This window comes from Pelmatolapia mariae, linkage group LG15, assembly GCF_036321145.2.
Source record: "Pelmatolapia mariae isolate MD_Pm_ZW linkage group LG15, Pm_UMD_F_2, whole genome shotgun sequence".
Lineage (NCBI taxonomy): Eukaryota > Metazoa > Chordata > Actinopteri > Cichliformes > Cichlidae > Pelmatolapia > Pelmatolapia mariae.
In genome coordinates this window covers 28,153,551-28,172,659 of record NC_086240.1, presented here as the reverse complement: position 1 = coordinate 28,172,659, position 19,109 = coordinate 28,153,551, and the positions used below count along the sequence as shown (strand labels likewise).

The 19,109-nt window shown below is 43.6% G+C and overlaps 3 protein-coding genes across 4 annotated transcripts; 1 reads left to right on the top strand and 2 right to left on the bottom strand.

Annotated features, from left to right (window-relative positions):
- Positions 1-1,026: 1,026 nt before the first annotated feature.
- LOC134643808 (cerebellin-2-like) lies at positions 1,027-5,582 on the top strand. Of its 2 annotated transcripts, XM_063496380.1 has the most exons (4): positions 1,027-1,489; positions 1,689-2,083; positions 2,982-3,122; positions 3,260-5,582. In XM_063496380.1, exons 2-4 carry the CDS (start codon positions 2,065-2,067, stop codon positions 3,538-3,540), a joined length of 441 nt encoding a protein of 146 aa, XP_063352450.1. In that variant the 5' UTR covers positions 1,027-1,489; positions 1,689-2,064; the 3' UTR covers positions 3,541-5,582. The 2 variants fall into 2 exon arrangements, with proteins under 2 accessions (XP_063352450.1, XP_063352451.1); XM_063496381.1 differs by lacking the exons at positions 1,027-1,489; positions 1,689-2,083 and having other exon boundaries at positions 3,013-3,147.
- Positions 5,583-5,692: 110 nt separating this feature from the next.
- Positions 5,693-6,609, bottom strand: LOC134643806 (putative transmembrane protein INAFM2). Its single transcript, XM_063496377.1, has one exon. It carries the CDS (start codon positions 6,555-6,557, stop codon positions 5,862-5,864), a length of 696 nt encoding a protein of 231 aa, XP_063352447.1. The 5' UTR covers positions 6,558-6,609; the 3' UTR covers positions 5,693-5,861.
- Positions 6,610-11,372: 4,763 nt separating this feature from the next.
- myh6 (myosin, heavy chain 6, cardiac muscle, alpha) lies at positions 11,373-17,177 on the bottom strand. Its single transcript, XM_063496312.1, has one exon. The coding sequence runs from the start codon at positions 17,175-17,177 to the stop codon at positions 11,373-11,375; it is 5,805 nt and encodes a 1,934-aa protein (XP_063352382.1).
- Between the last annotated feature and the right edge of the window lie 1,932 nt (positions 17,178-19,109).

The window sequence follows — 19,109 nt, the reverse complement described above, 5'->3', positions numbered from 1 at the left end:
AATTTTATAATCTGTATTCAATAGTGTAATTGGTCGTAGATTATCGATTAGTCTTTTATCTTTACCAGGTTTGGGAATAAGGGAGATAAGACCCTGTTTCATTGTCGTTGCTAATGTTTCATTACTAATGATTTCCCTAATAGTTTTGAAGAAAAATTATTTTATTTCTTTCCAGAAGAATTTATAAAAAATTGTAGTCAAGCCATCCTGACCAGGAGCTTTGTCCATTTTCAGTTTGTTTAAGGCTTGATCTAAGTCATCCAGTGATATATCAGAATCACAAATGTCTCTGAATACAGAATCGATTTTTGGAATATAAGGTTCAATCTGATCAAAAAAAGTTAATGAATCAATAATTAAATATTTAGAGGAGTATAAATTTGAGTAAAATTTATGTATTTCTTCTGCTATAGTCTTATGATTTGTGCATTCCTCCCCATTTACAATTAATGTATTAATAGATTTCTTTTCTTGCCTCCGTTTCTCCAAATTATAGAAATATGAAGTACTTTTTTCACCTTCTTCTATCCATTTTGCACGAGCTCTAATGTATGCTCCTCAAGCCTTTTTCTTGTATAAATCATCTAATTGAGCCTGTAAAGACAAAAGGGATTTCTTATCAGCCTCTGACATAAATTGTCTATTACAATAGTTATTTATATTGTAAAGTAATTTACTTTCAAATTCCTTTTGTTGTCTACTTTTCATTTTACTAAACGTAATTGAAAATTCTCTAACTTTAAATTAAAAAAATTCCCATCTCTATATGTAAGTGCCAATTGTTACATCATTGTAAATTTTATGGAGGAGCTCTTTCCTGCTCCTTATTGGGAGCCGTGTTTTTTTTTTTTTTCTTTCTCTTACCCTCTCTCTCTCTCTCTCTCTCTCTCTCTCACTTTTTTTCGCTTCATGCCGCACATGAGCCTTGTGTTTGCGCTGAGCAGAGGGGGAGGGGTGCAAACACAGCCACGTGTTTGCTAAGCAGAGGGGGGAGGGGCGGTAGTTACACTCCCAGTAGCACAGGAACAGCGCAGGAGGGAGAGAGGAAGAAAGCCTCCGCTCTCTTATTGGATGCATGGTATAGCACGTTTATGCAGGGGCACCTTTGAAGTCTGTGAGAATAGTTTGCAGCCTGGTCATTTCTGCACAGACACCATGAAGCGCACACTCAATTTAGAGGCTGTTGCTGCAGTTTTTCTTCCGAAAGTCTTTCGGAAAGTCTTCCGAAAGCGAAAAAGAGAGCACTAGCAGTGGAGATTTTTCTGACAGCGAAGAAGGGGAGGAATTTTTGCCAGGCACTGAGGAGCCTTGCAGCTTGTCTGAGGAGGAAGAGACAAGACTGGAGCATGACACTCGGTGGAGATCGAAAAATGGGGAAATCATGTGGTGTCCCACTTGTGAGCCACAAATCCAGGACTGTGGCAAGAAAAAGCCCCAGATCATCCTGGACTATAACAAGTGCAAAGGGGCTGTGGATCATCTGGACCAGGTAAGCACAATTATACATCAATTATTTACTTTTACTCATTGTTATAACTGATTAAGTCCCATCAGTTATCTGATAACATAAATGTGATTATGATAGTTTTTGATAGTTACAGAAATGGGGATTGGGGGGGGGGGGGATCTCTTGTCTATTTCTGTATAAATCTATTCATGTCATGTGATCATTTCTTTTTCTTTTGCAGGTTTGTGGCACCTACTCCACACGTAGCTGGCCCATGTGCCTGCTGTATCACATGATTGACATAAGTTGCTACAATGCTTTTGTCCTGTTCACTACTGTGAAGCCTGACTGGAACAGAGCAAAGCACTACAGGCGGCGTCTGTTCATAGAGCAGGTTGGCAGAGCCCTCACCACCCCGACCATGGTGGAGAGAAGTCACCTGCCTAGAACACCGTTTGCAGCCAGCCTGGTCTTACAAGCCCAGGGCCAAGTGCAGGAGGAGGAGGAGCCTTCCAAAAAGCGGAAACAGTGCGCATCATGCAAACAGTGCAAAAGGATCCTAACCAGCTGCTGCAAATGTGATGCCCCTGTCTGCAAAATCCATCTGAAAACGCTTTATGGTTCATGTTATAAAATGTAAATTGCATCTTTGTTCAGTTTGTTTTTGAGTTTGTTCAGCTCAGTTCATTTTGTTTTTGCAATAAATTCTCATTGTTCCAAAAATAATAATGCATCCAAATCAATGCTGTTATCAGTTATTGACCTATTCAAGGCTATAATAACCTCATGGCAAATATGCTATTTTGCAACTAATTTTTGGAAAATATTGCAGAATATGGGTTTTTCCCATAAAAAAACAGGGGTCTTTATGACAATAAGGGCATAAAAATAATTAAAAATAATGTTAAACTTTATACCTATGGTTAGGTCTGAAGTTGCTGAAAAGATTTGATGTGAAAAAAATGAAAAATTAATTTGTATATGATATTGCTATATCACCTGTTGCCTTGGGACCTTTTGGGATCCTGAGGTTAAACTGTGTTTGTAAGTTTAAGGGTAACCTAGGTGTACCCTAGTTTAAGGGTACAACTAGGTTAACAAAGATTTTAGAAACAAACTTTTCATGAACAGAATCTACTGAAACTCTGAAGCTGAACAGACAGAAAGCCTAAAGTTCAACCTGAGACTGGAAGGGACTTACTTTTTAAAAAGCTGCTAGTCCTGCCAGGAAATGATTGAACTGGTCCAAGATAATAAAATAAAATAAACGAGAACACATAGCCATCATAGTCATGCACAATAAACAGGAACCAAATTACAGTTAGTGTGTTAAACAAGTGGTCGAATTCATGAGTCCTTTTTATTTGTAAAAACGTCTCTGAAAGGACACAAAACCCAAAGGATAAAACTGTCAGAGTGACCTGAAGCATCTGAGGGGGTGGAGATCACGTCCGCGCCCCCTCCCAGTGAATACAAAGCTGAAGACTGAGGTGAACAGAGAGAGCTAACCTGCATCAAACCTGACTTCCCACAGGTACAGCTCAGGTGGCGTTCTCGGCCTCGCTTGTAAACACCAGCTTGGAGTGGAGATTTCAGGGGCCGCATGACACCAACGCCAGGCTCGTGTTTGAGAAGGTGACAACAAACAACGGCAATGGCTACAACGCCAACACAGGTCCGACACACCTGGTCAGCTCAGGGTAAAAGCAGAGATCGGATCATAGCAGGGAGTGTGCGGTTTGTTTCATTTGAAGTATCACATGCCCTATTAAGAAGTATTTTAAGGCATTTATCCCTTCTCTGTGACTGCAGGCATCTTCTCTGCCCCCATCAAAGGACTGTACTACATCCGCTTCACCGGGATGACTGGAAACTCCAAGTCCATGCATGCAGCACTGATGAAGAACGGCGAGAACATGTTTGTGGTCCAGAACACGGTGGGACCACACAGCAGCACCTCCAATGGCATGACACTGGTCCTGGAACAGGATGACCGCCTCTGGATCACCCTCTTGAAAAACAGCAGCATCTTTGACCAAGGTCGGCTCAGCACCTTCACTGGCTTCCTCATCTTCCCCATGAGCAGAGCCTGAGACACCTGCCCTGGAGAAGGGGACAGTGGCAATTGCTGAAGCTTGGTAGAGTCAAGAAAGAGAAAGTTTGACAGCATTAAAATCACCCACAACATGTGCACTAAATAGTACTGTTATCTAGAATTAATGAGAAATAAGAACCAGCCTACCAAGATAGTCCTCCTCATTTTCAGAAGTTTTATAGAGAGTATAAACATTAAGGACAGTATTGTTATTCTGTATATATTGTATACCAGTACACCAGTCTACATCCAGCCTAACTGGCTTTATCGCAGCCGAAAAAGCTGAACCTGCTGCATATATTGACAACTTTCTGCCAGGTGACACTCTGTTGAGTTTCTCTTTAAGATACAGAGAAAGCGTTTCGTGGCGAACACACTAAGCCTCAGTTACTTTGACACAAAGGCATCTGCTGTGATGCTTCCACCTCTGATTATGTCTCACAAGTATCAGCTATGTTTGTATACATAGATATAAAATTATGGATATGTACTGATAAATGATGACAATAATAATATTTCTGACTGAGTGCAGATTGAATCGAATAAGTGAGGCCACCCGGCTGTAGTAAGAACTAAAAACTATTTAATAAAATTATTGGAAGCACATCATCTCACATCGAGTGTTTGAGGAGCACGTGTGTGTTTTTCAATGTCTCTTTAAGCAGGTCAAGTTTTTCCTTTCTAATAATTTTATTAAATATTTTTTAATTCTTTCCAGCATCTGGCTTCAAAGTGCAGCAGCTGGTCTCCTCAGTGCAGAGACTGAAGGGCTAAATTAGAGGGAAACAGTGCTGAAAGACAAACCCTTAGTTACAAATTAGTTTACAAATGCTGTCTCTGTTTATTTCCTGTCAACAGGTTTTAAATTATTTCTAATCAATTGCATTAATCAATCTGTGATTAGCCGTCCATGCTGAGCTCTGACGGCTGTGGAAACTGAAGTCACACGATGGCATTCTCATAAATGCAGATTTATTTATCTCAGTCCTGCAAACAGGAAGCAGTAAACAGGATTTTCAGGTCATTAACTGAGGCATGGAAATGTGCGGCCTCTCCTACTTCCTGTCAAACAGCAAGTCTGTCTCCACATCAGATTCCAGGAGCTCGGGAATCTGACGGGATCTCTCTGCTTTGAATCCTCGGCTTTGTGACGACAATCACAAACCTTCAGATTCTGTTTGCTGTCTTGACCCAAACAAAGATGGCTGCCACACAGAGGTTTCTCGGTTTTGATGGGGCAAATGATCAGATTTCACAAACAAACAGACAATCATTTATGAAGCTGGTCTTTAGACCCATCAGGGATGATATATAAAAAATCCAAAACCAAAAAAGTTTCACTTTCATGAATGTAAAAAAACAACAAAATACAACGATTTGTACAAATATACACATTTTATTCACAGTGTGTCTGTGTGTGTATGTGTGATAGTGTGTGTGTGTGTGTGTGTGTGTGTGTGTGTGTGTGTGTGTGTGTGTGTGTGTGTGTGTGTGTGTGAGACAGTGTGAGCTCATGTTTTTCATTTACTCACTTTAAATATTTGATGTTTTTATTAATAAGTAAAAATAAAATATGAGATTCTGTTTTTGTTTACATTTTAAAAGCATCCCAACTTTTCTGGAACTCATTTTAATTTTGTAGTTTTCATTATTCATAAACGATAAAGGATTTTTTTTCCTGTTAATGTAAGAAAAAATTCTCGTGTTTGTTAAATACATCAGCTGCTGCTCTGCAGCTGTGAATAATCCATCTGGAACTCCAGATGGATTATTCAGGGAAGGGAACAGGGAGGATTAGGGAACAACTAAAAACTCAGAGGGATTTAAGGTTTAACCTGGGTTTACAGCGTGGATTAAATGTTCTCATTAAAGCTCTCTGGTGACGAGTCTTCGTGTGGAGTAGAAACCTGAGCTCACCTGTGTGAGACGAGCTTGTCTTTGAGTTTTTAAATGTTTGATATTTGCTCAGCGTACCTCATCATTCTCATTTATAATAACACATTTATCCAACACAGCTTCAGCTTGAACCCTCTGTAGTCTGAACTTTGACACCACTCACAAGAACAGCAAATAAGCAACATGAGCTCAATCAGCTTCTCAGGAGTACCTGTTTCAGGTGTGATCATGTGACGGAAAAGGAGTACCTGAGGTGTACAGAAACTCGTTTATTGTAGAAATGCTCCTTTAATGAGCAGCTCAGAGAAACACAAACTGAACAATAATCAATAAAAATAAGTCATAAATCATCGCGCTCGATCAATAACTGGTCCGATGGAAGACTTCTCTCAGCGTCCACAGGAGCTTTTATTGTGAAAGGGTTCACTGGTATCCAGTAAAGTCCTCGGACCCGGACCCGGCGGAGTCCGCCTCCGGCCAGCTGGCGGAGGGCGCTGGCTCCCGGTGTAGGGCGACGCGGTGGGTCGGCAGGTTGGACGGATCCTCCGCGGTGACGGCGGCCGGAGAGGTGGAGCCCTGCCCGGCCCCTGGAGGTCCGGTGGGTCCGGGGGCGAGGACCGGAGACACCTCCGCGCTCAGAGCGGTGACGGGTACGTGACCGTCAGCAAGTAAGCGATCAGCCATCGATCTGTTATCAGTGGCGTCACCGTCAGTATCGACGTCACACTCGGAGGGCTTTCCCCGGCTGTGCTCGGCCCCGGGGCTCCCGGTCCGGTCCCGGCTCTGCCCGGGTCCGGGTCTCCAGATGAGGCTGTAGTACACCGCGAGCACCACGGCGGCCACGGACACGCTCAGCACGTACGCCGCCACTGTGGCCAGCCTCACCCACTTCCGGTTGGCGCTGGCCGCCAGCTGCGCCTTCTTCTCCCCAGTGTAGGTGACCGGTCTGCCGCGGACCGCAGGCCCGAACCTCCGGGTCCAGCTGCGGGGTTCCCGCATGGTGGCAGCCGGAGGAGCAGGAGGAGGTGTGTGTGTGTGTATGTTCGTGTGGGTGCGTGAGGTCAGGCAGAGTCTGCAGAGCGCACAGGTCCCTCCGTCGTGCACAGGTCCCTCCGTCATCCACAGCTGGACCCACAGCTGGACCCACAGCTGGATCCGCAGCTTTAAATCCGCTCTGTAAAGCTGAACCGGGTCAGCACGAACCGGAAACTATGGTCACTCCTCCAAAATAAAAGCACGATGATTCAAAGCGAGTTTGAAAAGAAAGTTTGAGTTTTGCTCCTGATTGTTTGCTGTGACCAAAAACTAAAATAAATTTTAAAAAAGGACAAGAAAAGAAAAAATATTTTACTAAAGCAGAAAAAATAATAAACGGACAGCAACAGAAAATCAAATTCCTCCAATCAGATACACCCACACTGCACATGCTCAGGTTGAGCCTCTCAGCAGGTACCAGCTGCAGGAGCAAGCCGCTCAGAAGGAGAGATTGAACCAATCACAGCACGGCATCGTTTAGTCCTCATTTCCACAAACTGTCAGGCACAGATGACCTCACGCTGCAAACTAAACACACAGGTTTCATTCTCACAGAGACTGGAACTAGGGGTGGGTTTTGATTATCGATTTATCGATTAAAATTGATTCTAGCTTGGATAACGTGATATCGATTCATTAAAATCCTGAGACGATTTTTAAATATAAATTTATTTTGCCCTCAGGTTAAACCTCACAAAATTTCAACAACCACCAAACAGCTAAAACAGTAAATGAGAGCAGGTACACGGATTCTGTACAAAGATGTAAACACAAAGTGCGGACCCGCCGACGGATCAGAATCAGTGAGATGTCGCCTTTCTCACCCGTGTCTGTGCCGAAAGCCGACAGCTCACTGATTCTGATGTTTAGCGGGTCCGCGCTTTGTGTTTACGTCCTTTTTGCGCTAGATTCTGAAGCTGCAGGCTTTATCTCTCTCCAAACAATATTGACTGAACCAGCAGCAAAAAAAGATCCAAACTACGCTTCACATTTCGCTTCACATAAACATCGTCATGAATTCTTTTCCTGTTTTGCTTCCACCACGATAAAATCACACTTCATGCAGAGCTCTCTGTCTCTCTCTCTCTCTCTGTACTTCAAGAACAGTTTCACATCTAAAAATTTCCCCGATTCGAATCGAATAGATTCGAATTGTGGATACCCAGATAGCAAGGAGACATTGAACTGATGTTGATTTTTCATCTGATCCATCAGAATTGTCAGGATTGAAATGTCAATGAAATATCAATGTTGAAACAACATTAAAATACTGATGAAACCTGACATTGACATTGAAATAACATTGATTCACTGTTGTTCTGTTATCGTTGATTGTTGATCTATTTATAGTTGACAATGTGACAACAATCACGTTGAAAAACCATTGATTTATGGTCGAGCGGGAAATTATAGCTGCTACCACATGGACTATTCCATAGCACCCCTCTCACAGTGGTACATCCCATCAGGCAGCGGGAAATTCCATTTAAGCTCAGCAGAGTTGACCAGACGTTTTATCGGAACACCGGAGATGGCAGTAGGAGTTTCTGCACGGCATTCTCGGCTGTATCAGGTAAGAATGTAAGAATTTAGTTATTCGTTATTTGAAGGTCGACATATGTATGATATTACTAAAGCTAACTTAAACAGAAGGAGAAAAGTATAAATTTCACAGACAATACCAACTCTGAACAAAGAAAATATTTTCATGTCATACATTCGTGTCTTTCTGTTATAAAGCTACGAGAGTGCTTTTGTTAGCCCTGCACGGCTTGCCCACCGTGTAACTCGACTCTCGCTCTATGGCTGCTGTATGCAGAGTTAATTCCCTCAAACGATTTACAAATGTGTGCAATATGATCCAGAAACGTAAAGTTGCCTCTACAAATGTGTACAATGAGTGTGTTACATTTGAAGATTTCCATTTATAAACACGTGAAAGAGTCGCCTGAGACCGAATGATTATGGTGTTATTTTTGTACCACTATTCTGAGCACACGTAAAAAAAATTTGAGCGCACGTAAAAAAAATTTGCAGGTGCAAGTGTTGCATTTTAAGGACAAATTTATTTTGAGCGAAGAAAAGCTAAATTTGAGTGAACAAAATTCATTGCTGCGTGCAAAAAATGTATTTCAGTGTTTGCTATTATCCATACACACACACAACAGCAGCCCCTCTCACTCAGTTTTTGCATTAGCGCTTGCTCGCAATGTGTTGCTTGCGCTCTCAACATTTCTGCCCGTGCGCGCTCAACTCTTTCTGTATGCCGTTATATTTGTGCCACAAAACCAGCCAATCACAGACTTGGATGCAAAAAAATCTGATTGGCTGTTTTGGTCTCCAATCAGCTCAAAATGACGAAATGCAATATCCCAGAATCAATTTCGTCCAAAACTCAAACGAGGCAGTAGTGGAGGAACACAGAGTGGCGGAGTTTGAAATATTATTCTTTCTGGGTCACAAAATAAACTTTTAAGATATTTTCATGCGTGAATGGTGCTGTGTAAACTTCAAATATCTGCTCGATTTATCAAGACATCACATATTTGGGGATTCAATATTGAATCGATTCGGGACCTTGTGAATCGGAATCGAATCGATTCTAGAAATCAGTGACGATACCCAGCCCTAACTGGAACATCTGGGACAAGGCTGGTGTCCATGAACAGCAGAGGTCAGTCCTCCTCCTGTAAGTGATAAATACTACCATCTCACTGCACACACACATATTTCCATAACAACATGTTCAGTGAGACAAAAACTAAAGTTAATCCATAACTCCCAAAAATCTGAATTCTGTGCTGTGACACATGTGTGAACATTTACAGATGTTTGCACATCTGTCACAGCTGGAAGTCTCATGTGTGAAAACACTGAATAAATGCTGAGAATAATTACGAAGTAAAATTCACACTTAAATTTTAAAAAAGAAATAATAAAAATAACAACCACTGGAATAAAAAATATATATATTTAAATTGTTTTTCACACACATACAAACACACACACTTGTTTTCATATCCTGTGGGAACATCTAATTGACATAACCCTTTTCCTAAGCGCTTACCGTAACCATCTAAGGCTACGTCCACACTACTGCATTTTCGTTTGAAAACGCATCATTTTCTCTCCTATTTGGCCTCCCGTCCACACTGAGACGGCGTTTTCCCCAAGGAAAAACACAGCGTTTTGAAAACGCATACATTTCAAAACAGAGCTGTCCCGTCGCAGTGTGGACACTCGAAAACGCAGACTTTCGAAAACGATGACGCATGTTGGTCATACGATACAGTCATGTGACCACTTAAACCAAGAATTCGGTGCTTTGTCTTGCCATTTCGCTGCCACGTTTCAAAGAGCCGGAATGTAAATAAACAGCAGAGGGAAATGACGCAGGTCGAGTTGTCTTGCATTTCACGCATGCGCGGAACTGCAACGTCAGTGTTTTCGTGTGGACGTGCAACTCTTTGAAAACAACTGAAAACGCTAGGGTGGAGGCGGAGCATTTTCAGATGAAAACGCCATTTTCAAATCTATCCGGGCTAGTGTGGACGTAGCCTAAAATGAATGCCTAAACCTAACCATAACCTAACTGTAACCCTGACACTAAAACCACATTTTGAGCCTCAAGCATCCCTTCAAACTTCTGGGGACGGGCATTTGGTCCCCATAAGATATCTAAACATGGTATACACGCATCCACACACACGCACACGCACACACACACACACACACACACACACACACACACACACACACACAAGCTTTTAGATTGATTCACATTTCAAACATCATCAGTTAAAAGTTCAGTTTTATTGATGTCACGTGATTTGAAATCAGAAATCAGTTTTCAGGGATCAGCTGGGACTTTATTGATGTTCACATTAATAACATCAACACTTCAGCATTCAAAGAAATGCAGTAAAGCAAACAAACAAAGTTCAGCAGAGAAAGAATCAAAGCAAAGAGATCTCTCCCAAAGATTTGACTGAAAACTGCTGAAACAGGAAAATCTGAGATTCTGAAAATCATTTCAAAACTGTGAATCAGAGAAGAATACGAACCTGAAACAATCAATTAACCAAAGTATTGGTTTAAAATCCTCAGCTGCAGGTATACCAAATTTAAAACAACAGTATGGAAGCAGAACTTAATTTATTTCAGTCTCTGTGATGCTAGATGTGTTTTACTGGAGTGAGCATAAACATACTAAACATCCTTAAACATCAAGTGAATGAAAATCTTCAGAGAACTCATGATCAGCAGAATAATCAATACATCAAATACTAATTACTGATCAGAGAGGTGACGGTTTCAGCTTCAGCTTCAGCTTCAGGAACATCTGTGGGAGGAAACAGATTCAAACATTAATGACATAAACATGAAAAAAAAATACAGAAATAACAAATCTGTGCTGTCGAGGATTTATACACACTCATGAGTAAAACAGCATTAATGTCATGTGTTTTAATGCTGTGTATATATATTTAATAGATCAGATGTTTTAAAATAATAAACACAATGTAAAAGACAGAAACAAAAACACAGCAGGAATGATTCATAACACATTAGTGTGAAGAACTTCTCATCAGCAGAAACTATTCAACTCAAACTGATGGAAAATTTGAAAATTGCTAAAATGTTGTGGTTTAACTTTACAATAGCCGTGGTAATGAATTTAAAACTGATTAGGTTCTTAGGTCTGTAGTGTTATTAAACATTATTTATGATCTTATTATTTGTTCTTTCTGTTTGTAAATGTTCAATTAAAATGCATAAACATTATTTGGACATTATTTATTAGGGTTCCATTAAACCCGATAGACTGTATTGTTTACAGAGCTCTGACTATGTCATTGACTCTTCTCACCTGCGATGTGCACTTCCTGTTCCTGTTCCTCACTCATCCAGGCCCTTTTTAGACGATCCATCCCTAGTCTTTGCCCTCAGCTTGTTCACCTGCGACTCGGCGATGTCGGCCCGCTCCTCCGCCTCCTCCAGCTCGTGCTGCAGCTTGCGTAGTTTTGCCATGTTGATGTTGGCCGCCTCCTCAGCCTCCTCGCCCGCTCTCTTGTAGGACTTGGCCTTCAGCTGCAGCTTGTCCACCAGGTCCTGGAGGCGGGCCATGTTCTTGCGGTCCTCCTCGGTCTGGTAGGTGAGCTCTTTGATGCGGCGCTCGTACTTGCGAACTCCCTTGATGGACTCAGCTCCCCTCTTCTGCTCTGCCTCCAGCTCATTCTCCAGCTCTTTGATGCGAACCTCCAGTTTCTGGAGCTGCTTCTTGCCGCCCTTCATGGCGATCTGCTCGGCCTCATCCAGACGGTGCTGCAGGTCTTTGATGGTCTGCTCCATGTTCTTCTTCATGCGCTCCAGATGGGCGCTGGTGTCCTGCTCCTTCTTCAGCTCCTCAGCCATCATGGCTGCATCTGTGATCGCCTTCTTTGCCTTCTCCTCAGCATTGCGGTTCTCCTGTATGGCTTCCTCAACCTCACACTGCAGGTGTAGGAGGTCTGCTTCGTGCTTCTTCTTCTGGTTGATCAGGCTGGTGTTTTGGGAGTGCAGGAGTTGCATTCGCTCCGTTGCCTCGGTCAGCTCCTGTTCGGCCAGTTTCCGACTTCTCTCGGTCTGCTCGAGTGCGGCTCTCACTTCTTCCAGTTCAGCCTGGATGAGGTTGTTTCGGCGTTCAAGCAGAGCAATGTTTTCTTTCAGGTCATCGTTGCCGTGCTGGGTATCATCTAGTTGCAGCTGAGTGTCCTTCAGGAACGCCTGGAGGGTCTTCACCTGTTTCTGGGCTTCAGCTGCCTGCCTGTTAGCTTGGCTCAGCTGAATCTCCATCTCATTGAGGTCGCCCTCCATCTTCTTCTTAACTCTCATGGCTTCATTTCGGCTCCTGGTTTCGGACTCCAGAGAGGACTGGAGTGATTCCACCATACGCTGGTAATTCCTCTTGGCCTGGTCCATTTCCTCGTCCTTCTCGGCCAGCTTGCGCTCCATGTCAGCCTTCACTTGATTAAACTCCAGTTGAGCTCTGAGGATCTTGCTCTCTTCGTGCTCCAGGGAACCTTCAGCTTCCTCCAGCGCTGACTGTAGCTCAACCTTTTCTTGTTCAAGTTGCTTCCTGATCTTCTCTAGTTCGTGGGCGCTGCGGCCACCTTCTCCCAGCTGGTCAGTGAGGTCTGAGATTTCTTCTTGGAGATTTTTATTCTCTCTCTTCATTGTCTCGAGTTGATCCAGACATTCTTCATAGGCATTCCTGAGTTTGAAGAGCTCAGTGCTCAGAGATCGAGCCTCCTTCTGAGATGCCTCTAACTCACACTGCGACTCCTCAAATTTTTGCTTCCACTCTGCCAAGACTTTGTCAAAGGTTCTTTGTTTTTTGTCCAGTGCTGCGGATGCTGCATTAGATCTCTCAAGGTCCAGCATGAGGTCTTCAATCTCATTTTGGAGGCGGTGTTTGGTTTTCTCAAGGGAGGAACACTTTGCGTTCACAGCCTCAATGGCCTCCTCGGCCTCCTGCAGTCTCTGAACCAGCTTCTTTTTTGCTTCTTCCAGCTCCTCAGTTCTCTGGATGCCGTCCGTTTCATATTTGGTCCTCCATGTAGAGATTTCAGTGTTGGATTTAGACAGAGCTCTCTGCAGTTCAGCCTTGGCTTCCTGCTCTTCCTCAAATTGTTCTCGGAGCAGATCACAGTCATGATGAGCAGACTGAACAGCATGGGCGAGAGCGTTCTTTGCCTTTAGTTCTTCCTCCAGCTGTCTGCGCAGATCTTCCATCTGCTGGTTGTACGAGTTCTTCCCTCGAGTAAGCTGTGATATCAGACAATCCTTCTCCTCCAGCTGCCGGCCAAGCTCACCATTTTCAGTGAGGAGCTTGGCCCTCTGGGTTGTCAGGTCATTGATGGTCCTTTGAGCCTCCTCACATTTGCTCTTGTACTCACTCATGTTGTCTTCCATCGTTCGGCACATTTTCTCAAAGTTTGCCTTTGTCTTCACTACATTTTCCATGTTTGAGCACAAATCATCGAGCTCTAGCTTCAGCTCACTCTTTTCCTTCTCCAGTTTTTGCTTCACACGCTGAAGGTTATCAATCTGTTCTCCCAGTTCAGCGACGGTGTCGGCATGTTTCTTCCTCAGGGTGGCAGCGGTGGCCTCATGTTGGAGGGTTGATTCCTCCAGCTCTCTACGCAGCTTCTGAAACTCAGCTTCTCTCTTTTTATTCAGCTCCACCTGAGCTGATGTGGCTCCTCCAGCTTCCTCTAGACGTTCACTGATGTCCTCAAGCTCGCGGGAAAGATCAGAACGCTGTTTCTCCACCTTGGCCCGGGCTGCTCGCTCAGCATCCAGCTCCTCCTCCACCTCCTCAATTCTTGCCTGGCTTTCTTTGAGCTTCTTCTGGAGCTGAACTGATGCAATCTGCTCATCTTCTAGTCTTGAAGTTATTTGGGTGACCTCAAAGTCTTTCTTCTTGAGTTTTTCCTCCAGCTGCTGCTTGTCATTCTCCAAGTCCATCAAGTTCTCCTGGATCAGTTTTAGGTCTCCCTCGAGCTTCCTCTTTGAGCGCTCCAGGTCCATCCTGACTTTCTTCTCTTGCTCCAGCGATCCCTCCAGATCATCCACTTGTTGCTCCAGCTTAGCTTTAGCTTTGGTCAAAGTGTTAGCTTTGTCTTCTTCACTCTGCAGGTCATCCAGAGTTTGCTGGTGAGCCTCCTGCAGCGCCCTCTTCTCTTTGGTTAGCTTTGTGATGTTCTCATCCTGTGAAGCCATCTCCTCCATCAGGTTTTTCACCTTATTCTCTGTAGCATGTTTCTCTTTTTCCACCTTAGCTAACGTTAGCTCCAGGTCATCGATGTCCTTTTTCAGCTCTGAACATTCATCTTCAAGCTTGCGTTTCTTTGCTGTCAGATCAGCGTTCAGCTCCTCTTCATCCTCCAGTCTTTCTGTCATTTCTTTTAGCTTTGCCTCCAGTTGAATCTTACTTTTGATCAGCTGTTCACAGCGTTCCTCAGCATCTGTTAGGGTGTCCTGTTCAGACTGAATCTGCAGGGTCAGATCATTCTTCTCTTGGAGGAGAGTCACTATTTTCTCCTCCAGTTCTTTTCGTCTTGCCTCTGATTTCTCCAGAGTTTCCTTTAGCTTGTTGAATTCATCCTTCATGTTGGCCATCTCCTTCTCAGACTCTGCACTCTTCAGCAGGGGTTTGATCTTGAAGAAGAGTTTCATCCAGGGCCAGTTTTTCACCCCAAGGAAAGACCGAAGGTTCCACTGAATGACCATTAGGGCATCTCTACGTTCCACAAGCTTAATAAACTCCTTCCTCATGAGGAGCCCTCGGGCATTGGCCTGGATCCTGGTGATGATTCGAGAGAGTTGCTCATCTCGCATCTCCTCCAGTGTACCCAGCAGGCCGGCTTTAAAGAAGACTTTTGTGTGACCAAACTTATACTGAGTGTGGTCAATGTCCAGCGATCCTAACAGCTTTTCAGTACTTTTCTTGCAGTCTATGAACTGACCCTCTGGGATGGCGGATGCATTCAAGATCCTGTACCTCTGTTTGAAGTCTCCATAGAGCACCCTGTTTGGGAAACCTTTCCTGCAAATCCGGATGCCTTCCAGGACCCCATTACAGCGCAGCTGGTGCATCACGAGGCAGTTGTCCATGACTCCTGGAGTTTTCCTCTCATTAGGAATCAGACAGCGGACAAAGTGTGGATGAGTGGTCTTCAGGTTTGTCATCAGCTTGTTCAGGTTTTCTCTGTGAAGCGCAGACACCGTCTGAAAGGAGGAGCCTTTCTTCTTGGCTCCTTTTCCACTTCCCTTGTCTCCTCCATCAGCTCCTGCATAGTTTGAAAACAGAAGACTGAGAAGCTTCAGAGAGGATTTCTGATATAGACCAACCACTGTCTCATTTAGGGGGTCTTTGTTTTTGACCAGCCAGCCAGCGATATTGTAGTCCACTGTCCCGGCATAGTGAACAAGGGCGAAATGGGCCTCTGCTTTCCCCTTTGCTGCCCGTGGCTTCTCAAACATCTTGTTCTTGCCCAGATGGTTGTCATAGAGCTTGGCCTTGAAGGTCTGGTCGCTAGCTTTGGGAAACATGCATTCTTCCTCCAGAATGGACAGGATCCCCAGAGGTTTCTCAATCAAGTCTATGCAGGCCTGGAGGTCCATGCCAAAGTCAATGAACTCCCATTCGATTCCTTCTTTTTTGTACTCTTCTTGCTCCAAGATGAACATGTGGTGGTTGAAAAACTGTTGCAGTTTCTCATTGGTAAAGTTGATGCACAGCTGCTCAAAGGTGTTAAAATCAAAGATCTCAAACCCGGCGATGTCCAGCACTCCTATGAAGTACTGACGGTGCTGTTTGGTGTCCAGTGATTGGTTTATTCTCACCACCATCCAATTAAACATCTTCTCATACACTGACTTAGCCAGAGCACCAATGGCATAGTAAACTTGGTCCACACTCTGCCCTTTGGTGACATATTCATTTCCTACCTTAACTCGGGGGTGGCAAAGCCCTTTGATGAGATCAGCAGAGTTGAGCCCCATCAGGTAAGCTGATTTATCAGCAGCCTCGGTTCCATCAGGTTCAGCCTGCTCCTCGCGCTGCTTCTGCTTGAACTTCATGTTGCCGTAGTGCATAATGGCACCGATTAGTTTGTAGACACTCATTTTCTCCTCTGGAGTGAAGCCAAGCACATCAAAGGCACCATCGGTGGCCATCAGCTCCTCCGAGTCATTGATGGAAGCAACTGTTACCTCTCCTTGGGAGATGTAGGAGTAGTCATATGGGTTGTTGGTGATCAGCAGCATGTCCAACAACTCTGGCTTCTGATTGGACAGGATCTGGTAAAATATGTGGTAATTCCTTTCGGCCTTTAGCTGAAAGGTAACTCGTGACTTCTCCAGCAGATACGTCTCTATGTCAGCAGACGACAGCTTACCGCTCGTGCCGAAGTGGATTCGGATAAATTTTCCAAAACGCGACGAGTTGTCGTTTCTCACCGTTTTGGCATTGCCAAAGGCCTCCAGTGCCGGGTTCGCCTGGATGATTTGATCCTCCAGAGTCCCCTTGCTGCTGTCTTTTTTGCTTGCACCACCAACTGCAGCGATGCTGGCAAAGTACTGAATGACTCTCTTGGTGTTCACAGTCTTTCCTGCTCCAGATTCTCCGGTGATGAGGACAGACTGGTTCTCCCGGTCTGTCAGCATGTACTGGTAGGCATTATCAGAGATGGAAAAGATGTGTGGAGGGGCCTCGCTCCTCTTCTTCCCCCTGTAGGCAGCCACCACTTCAGCATCGTAGACAGGAAGCCACTTGTAGGGGTTGACGGTGACGCAGAAGAGCCCGGAGTAGGTATAGATCATCCAGGCTGCGTAACGCTCTTTGAGGTTAAACAGCACGGCGGGCTCGTGGAGGAATGTAAACATTGCCATGTCTTCGATTTTATCGAACTTGGGTGGGTTCTGGGGGTGAGTGTCAGATTCCTTCACTGTCACCGTTGTTCCATCTTCCTTCTGGACCGTCACCATCCCTCCGTCCTTGCTCAGGATTTTTCCTTTGACATATTCTTCTTTAGTGTCGACTACAAAACATTCAGTCTTGATGTCAAAGGGTCTGGTCTGAGCCTCCAGACGCTCCTTCTCAGACTTCCTCAGGTAAGGAGCAGCCTTCCCAAACTCGGCCATCACAGAGTCGCCCATGCTTTAGGGTGGAGAAAGTTGGCAGTCAGAGGAGAGAACAAACTAAGTGAGAGCGTTTTCCTGCTGAAGCTGATGGAGAACTGCAGTCTCCTCACAGCAGGTGATATTTATAAAGACTCCCTGTGGACCAAATTAGGAGATCACAGCTGAACTAAATCTGTCTGATCATGTGAATGCACCATGAGGGCAGATTCAGGACCTTTGGCTGTTAGAGTCCATTTTAGGAAAAGTGAAGTTGTAACGCTTATCTGCTGCTGATAGTCCCGACACGTCTGCATTTAGACTGCATCCTCCCTGGAGCTCATCCTGCATATCCTCTACGCTTTAACATCCACCGTCACAATCACTTAACAAACATTTAATTATATCCTTAGCTATCCTGTAAACGTCTGTTAATATATTAACACAACACTGATATTGCATTAATATATCATGTATAATAACATGATGATAGCAAATATGAAAACAGTAAGTTAGTGTGCATGTCTTGTTTTTGTGTGCTTCACTGCTAGTGCAGACTCTCTCCACATGTGTACAGATTTTCCTGTTTTAATGTTAATTCATTTGTTTAAAAAATACAGAACACAAATTATGGATTAGTTCACTTGATAATAAATTTTCTCAGTTTAAATGAACAGAAAACTTAGATCATTGTCTTTGGCCCTAGTGACCATTACGACCTTGGCCCCTTAGAAAACTATAAAAAATCTTTTGCGAGAAATTTAGATGTGATTTTTGATAGTAATTTAACATTCGATAAACAGATAAATAATGTGATCAAGACTAGCTTCTTTCACCTCCACCTACTTGCAAAGGTGAAGCCATTTTTCTGTTTCAGAGACATTGAGAAAGCAATCCATGCCTTTATTTCATCTCACCTCGACTTCTGCAACAGCCTCTACTCTGGTGTCACTTCGTCGTCCATTGGCCAACTACAGCTGGTTCAAAATGCTGCGGCAAGGCTCCTGACTGGCACGCGCAAGCGAGAGCACATATCCCCTATATCTGCCTCGCTACACTGGCTGCCAGTTAGTTTTCGAATTAATTTTAAGATCTTGACACTTGTTTTTAAAACATTGCATGGACTAGCTCCTATATAACCTTCTGATCTTCTAAATTGGTATACTCCGGTGAGATCTTAGAGGTCTGGGGACCAAATGCTTCTAGTTGTCCCTAGGTCTAGATTAAAACACAGAGGAGATCGGGCTTTTACTGTGACTGCTCCGAAACTGTGGAATAAACTGCCTTTACATATCAGGACCTCTCCAACACTGGATCCTTTTAAAACTCTTCTAAAGACCCATTTTTACTCCTTGGCTTTTAAGTCGGTATGAGTCTGTCATTATTTTATTCTTATTATTTTCTTATCCTTGATTTTACTTTCCTTTTAAGTTTTACCTGATCATTCTATTGTACAGTACTTTGGTCAACAGTTGTTGTTTTTAAAAGTGCTATATAAATAAAATTGATGTGATTTGATTTTATATTATTGCCGTTTTTTGTGATGTGACTTATATAAAATCCACTCTAATGTGCCAACAGAATGAAGCAGGAATTTTTAACAGGACAACCGTTCACAGTCACATTCACACCTGTGGGAAATTTGTATAATAACACGATGATAGCAAATATGAAAACAGTAAGTTAGTGTGCATGTCTTGTTTTTGTGTGCTTCACTGCTGGTGCAGACTCTCTCCACATGTGTGCAGATTTTCCTGTTTTAATGTTAATTCATTTGTTAAAAAATACAGAACACAAAATTATGGATTAGTTCACTTGATGATATTACTGCTGTTTTTTGTGATGTGATTTATATAAAATCCACTCTAATGTGCCAACAGAATGAAGCAGGAATTTTTAACTGTTTTTCTCCATCCATTAATTCCATTTCAGGGTTTTGGGGGGGCTGGAGTCTATCCCAGCTGTCTTAGT

What these genes read in the sequence shown, in the direction of transcription:
- LOC134643808 (XM_063496380.1), top strand. An exon ending in TGGCTACAACGCCAACACAG is followed by an intron (nt 3,123 to 3,259) that starts GTCCGACACACC and finishes CTGTGACTGCAG; the next exon opens with GCATCTTCTCTGCCCCCATC.
- LOC134643806 (XM_063496377.1), bottom strand. Translation starts at nt 6,557, where the DNA reads ATGACGGAGGGACCTGTGCACGACGGAGGGACCTGTGCGCTCTGCAGA.
- myh6 (XM_063496312.1), bottom strand. Translation starts at nt 17,177, where the DNA reads ATGGGCGACTCTGTGATGGCCGAGTTTGGGAAGGCTGCTCCTTACCTG.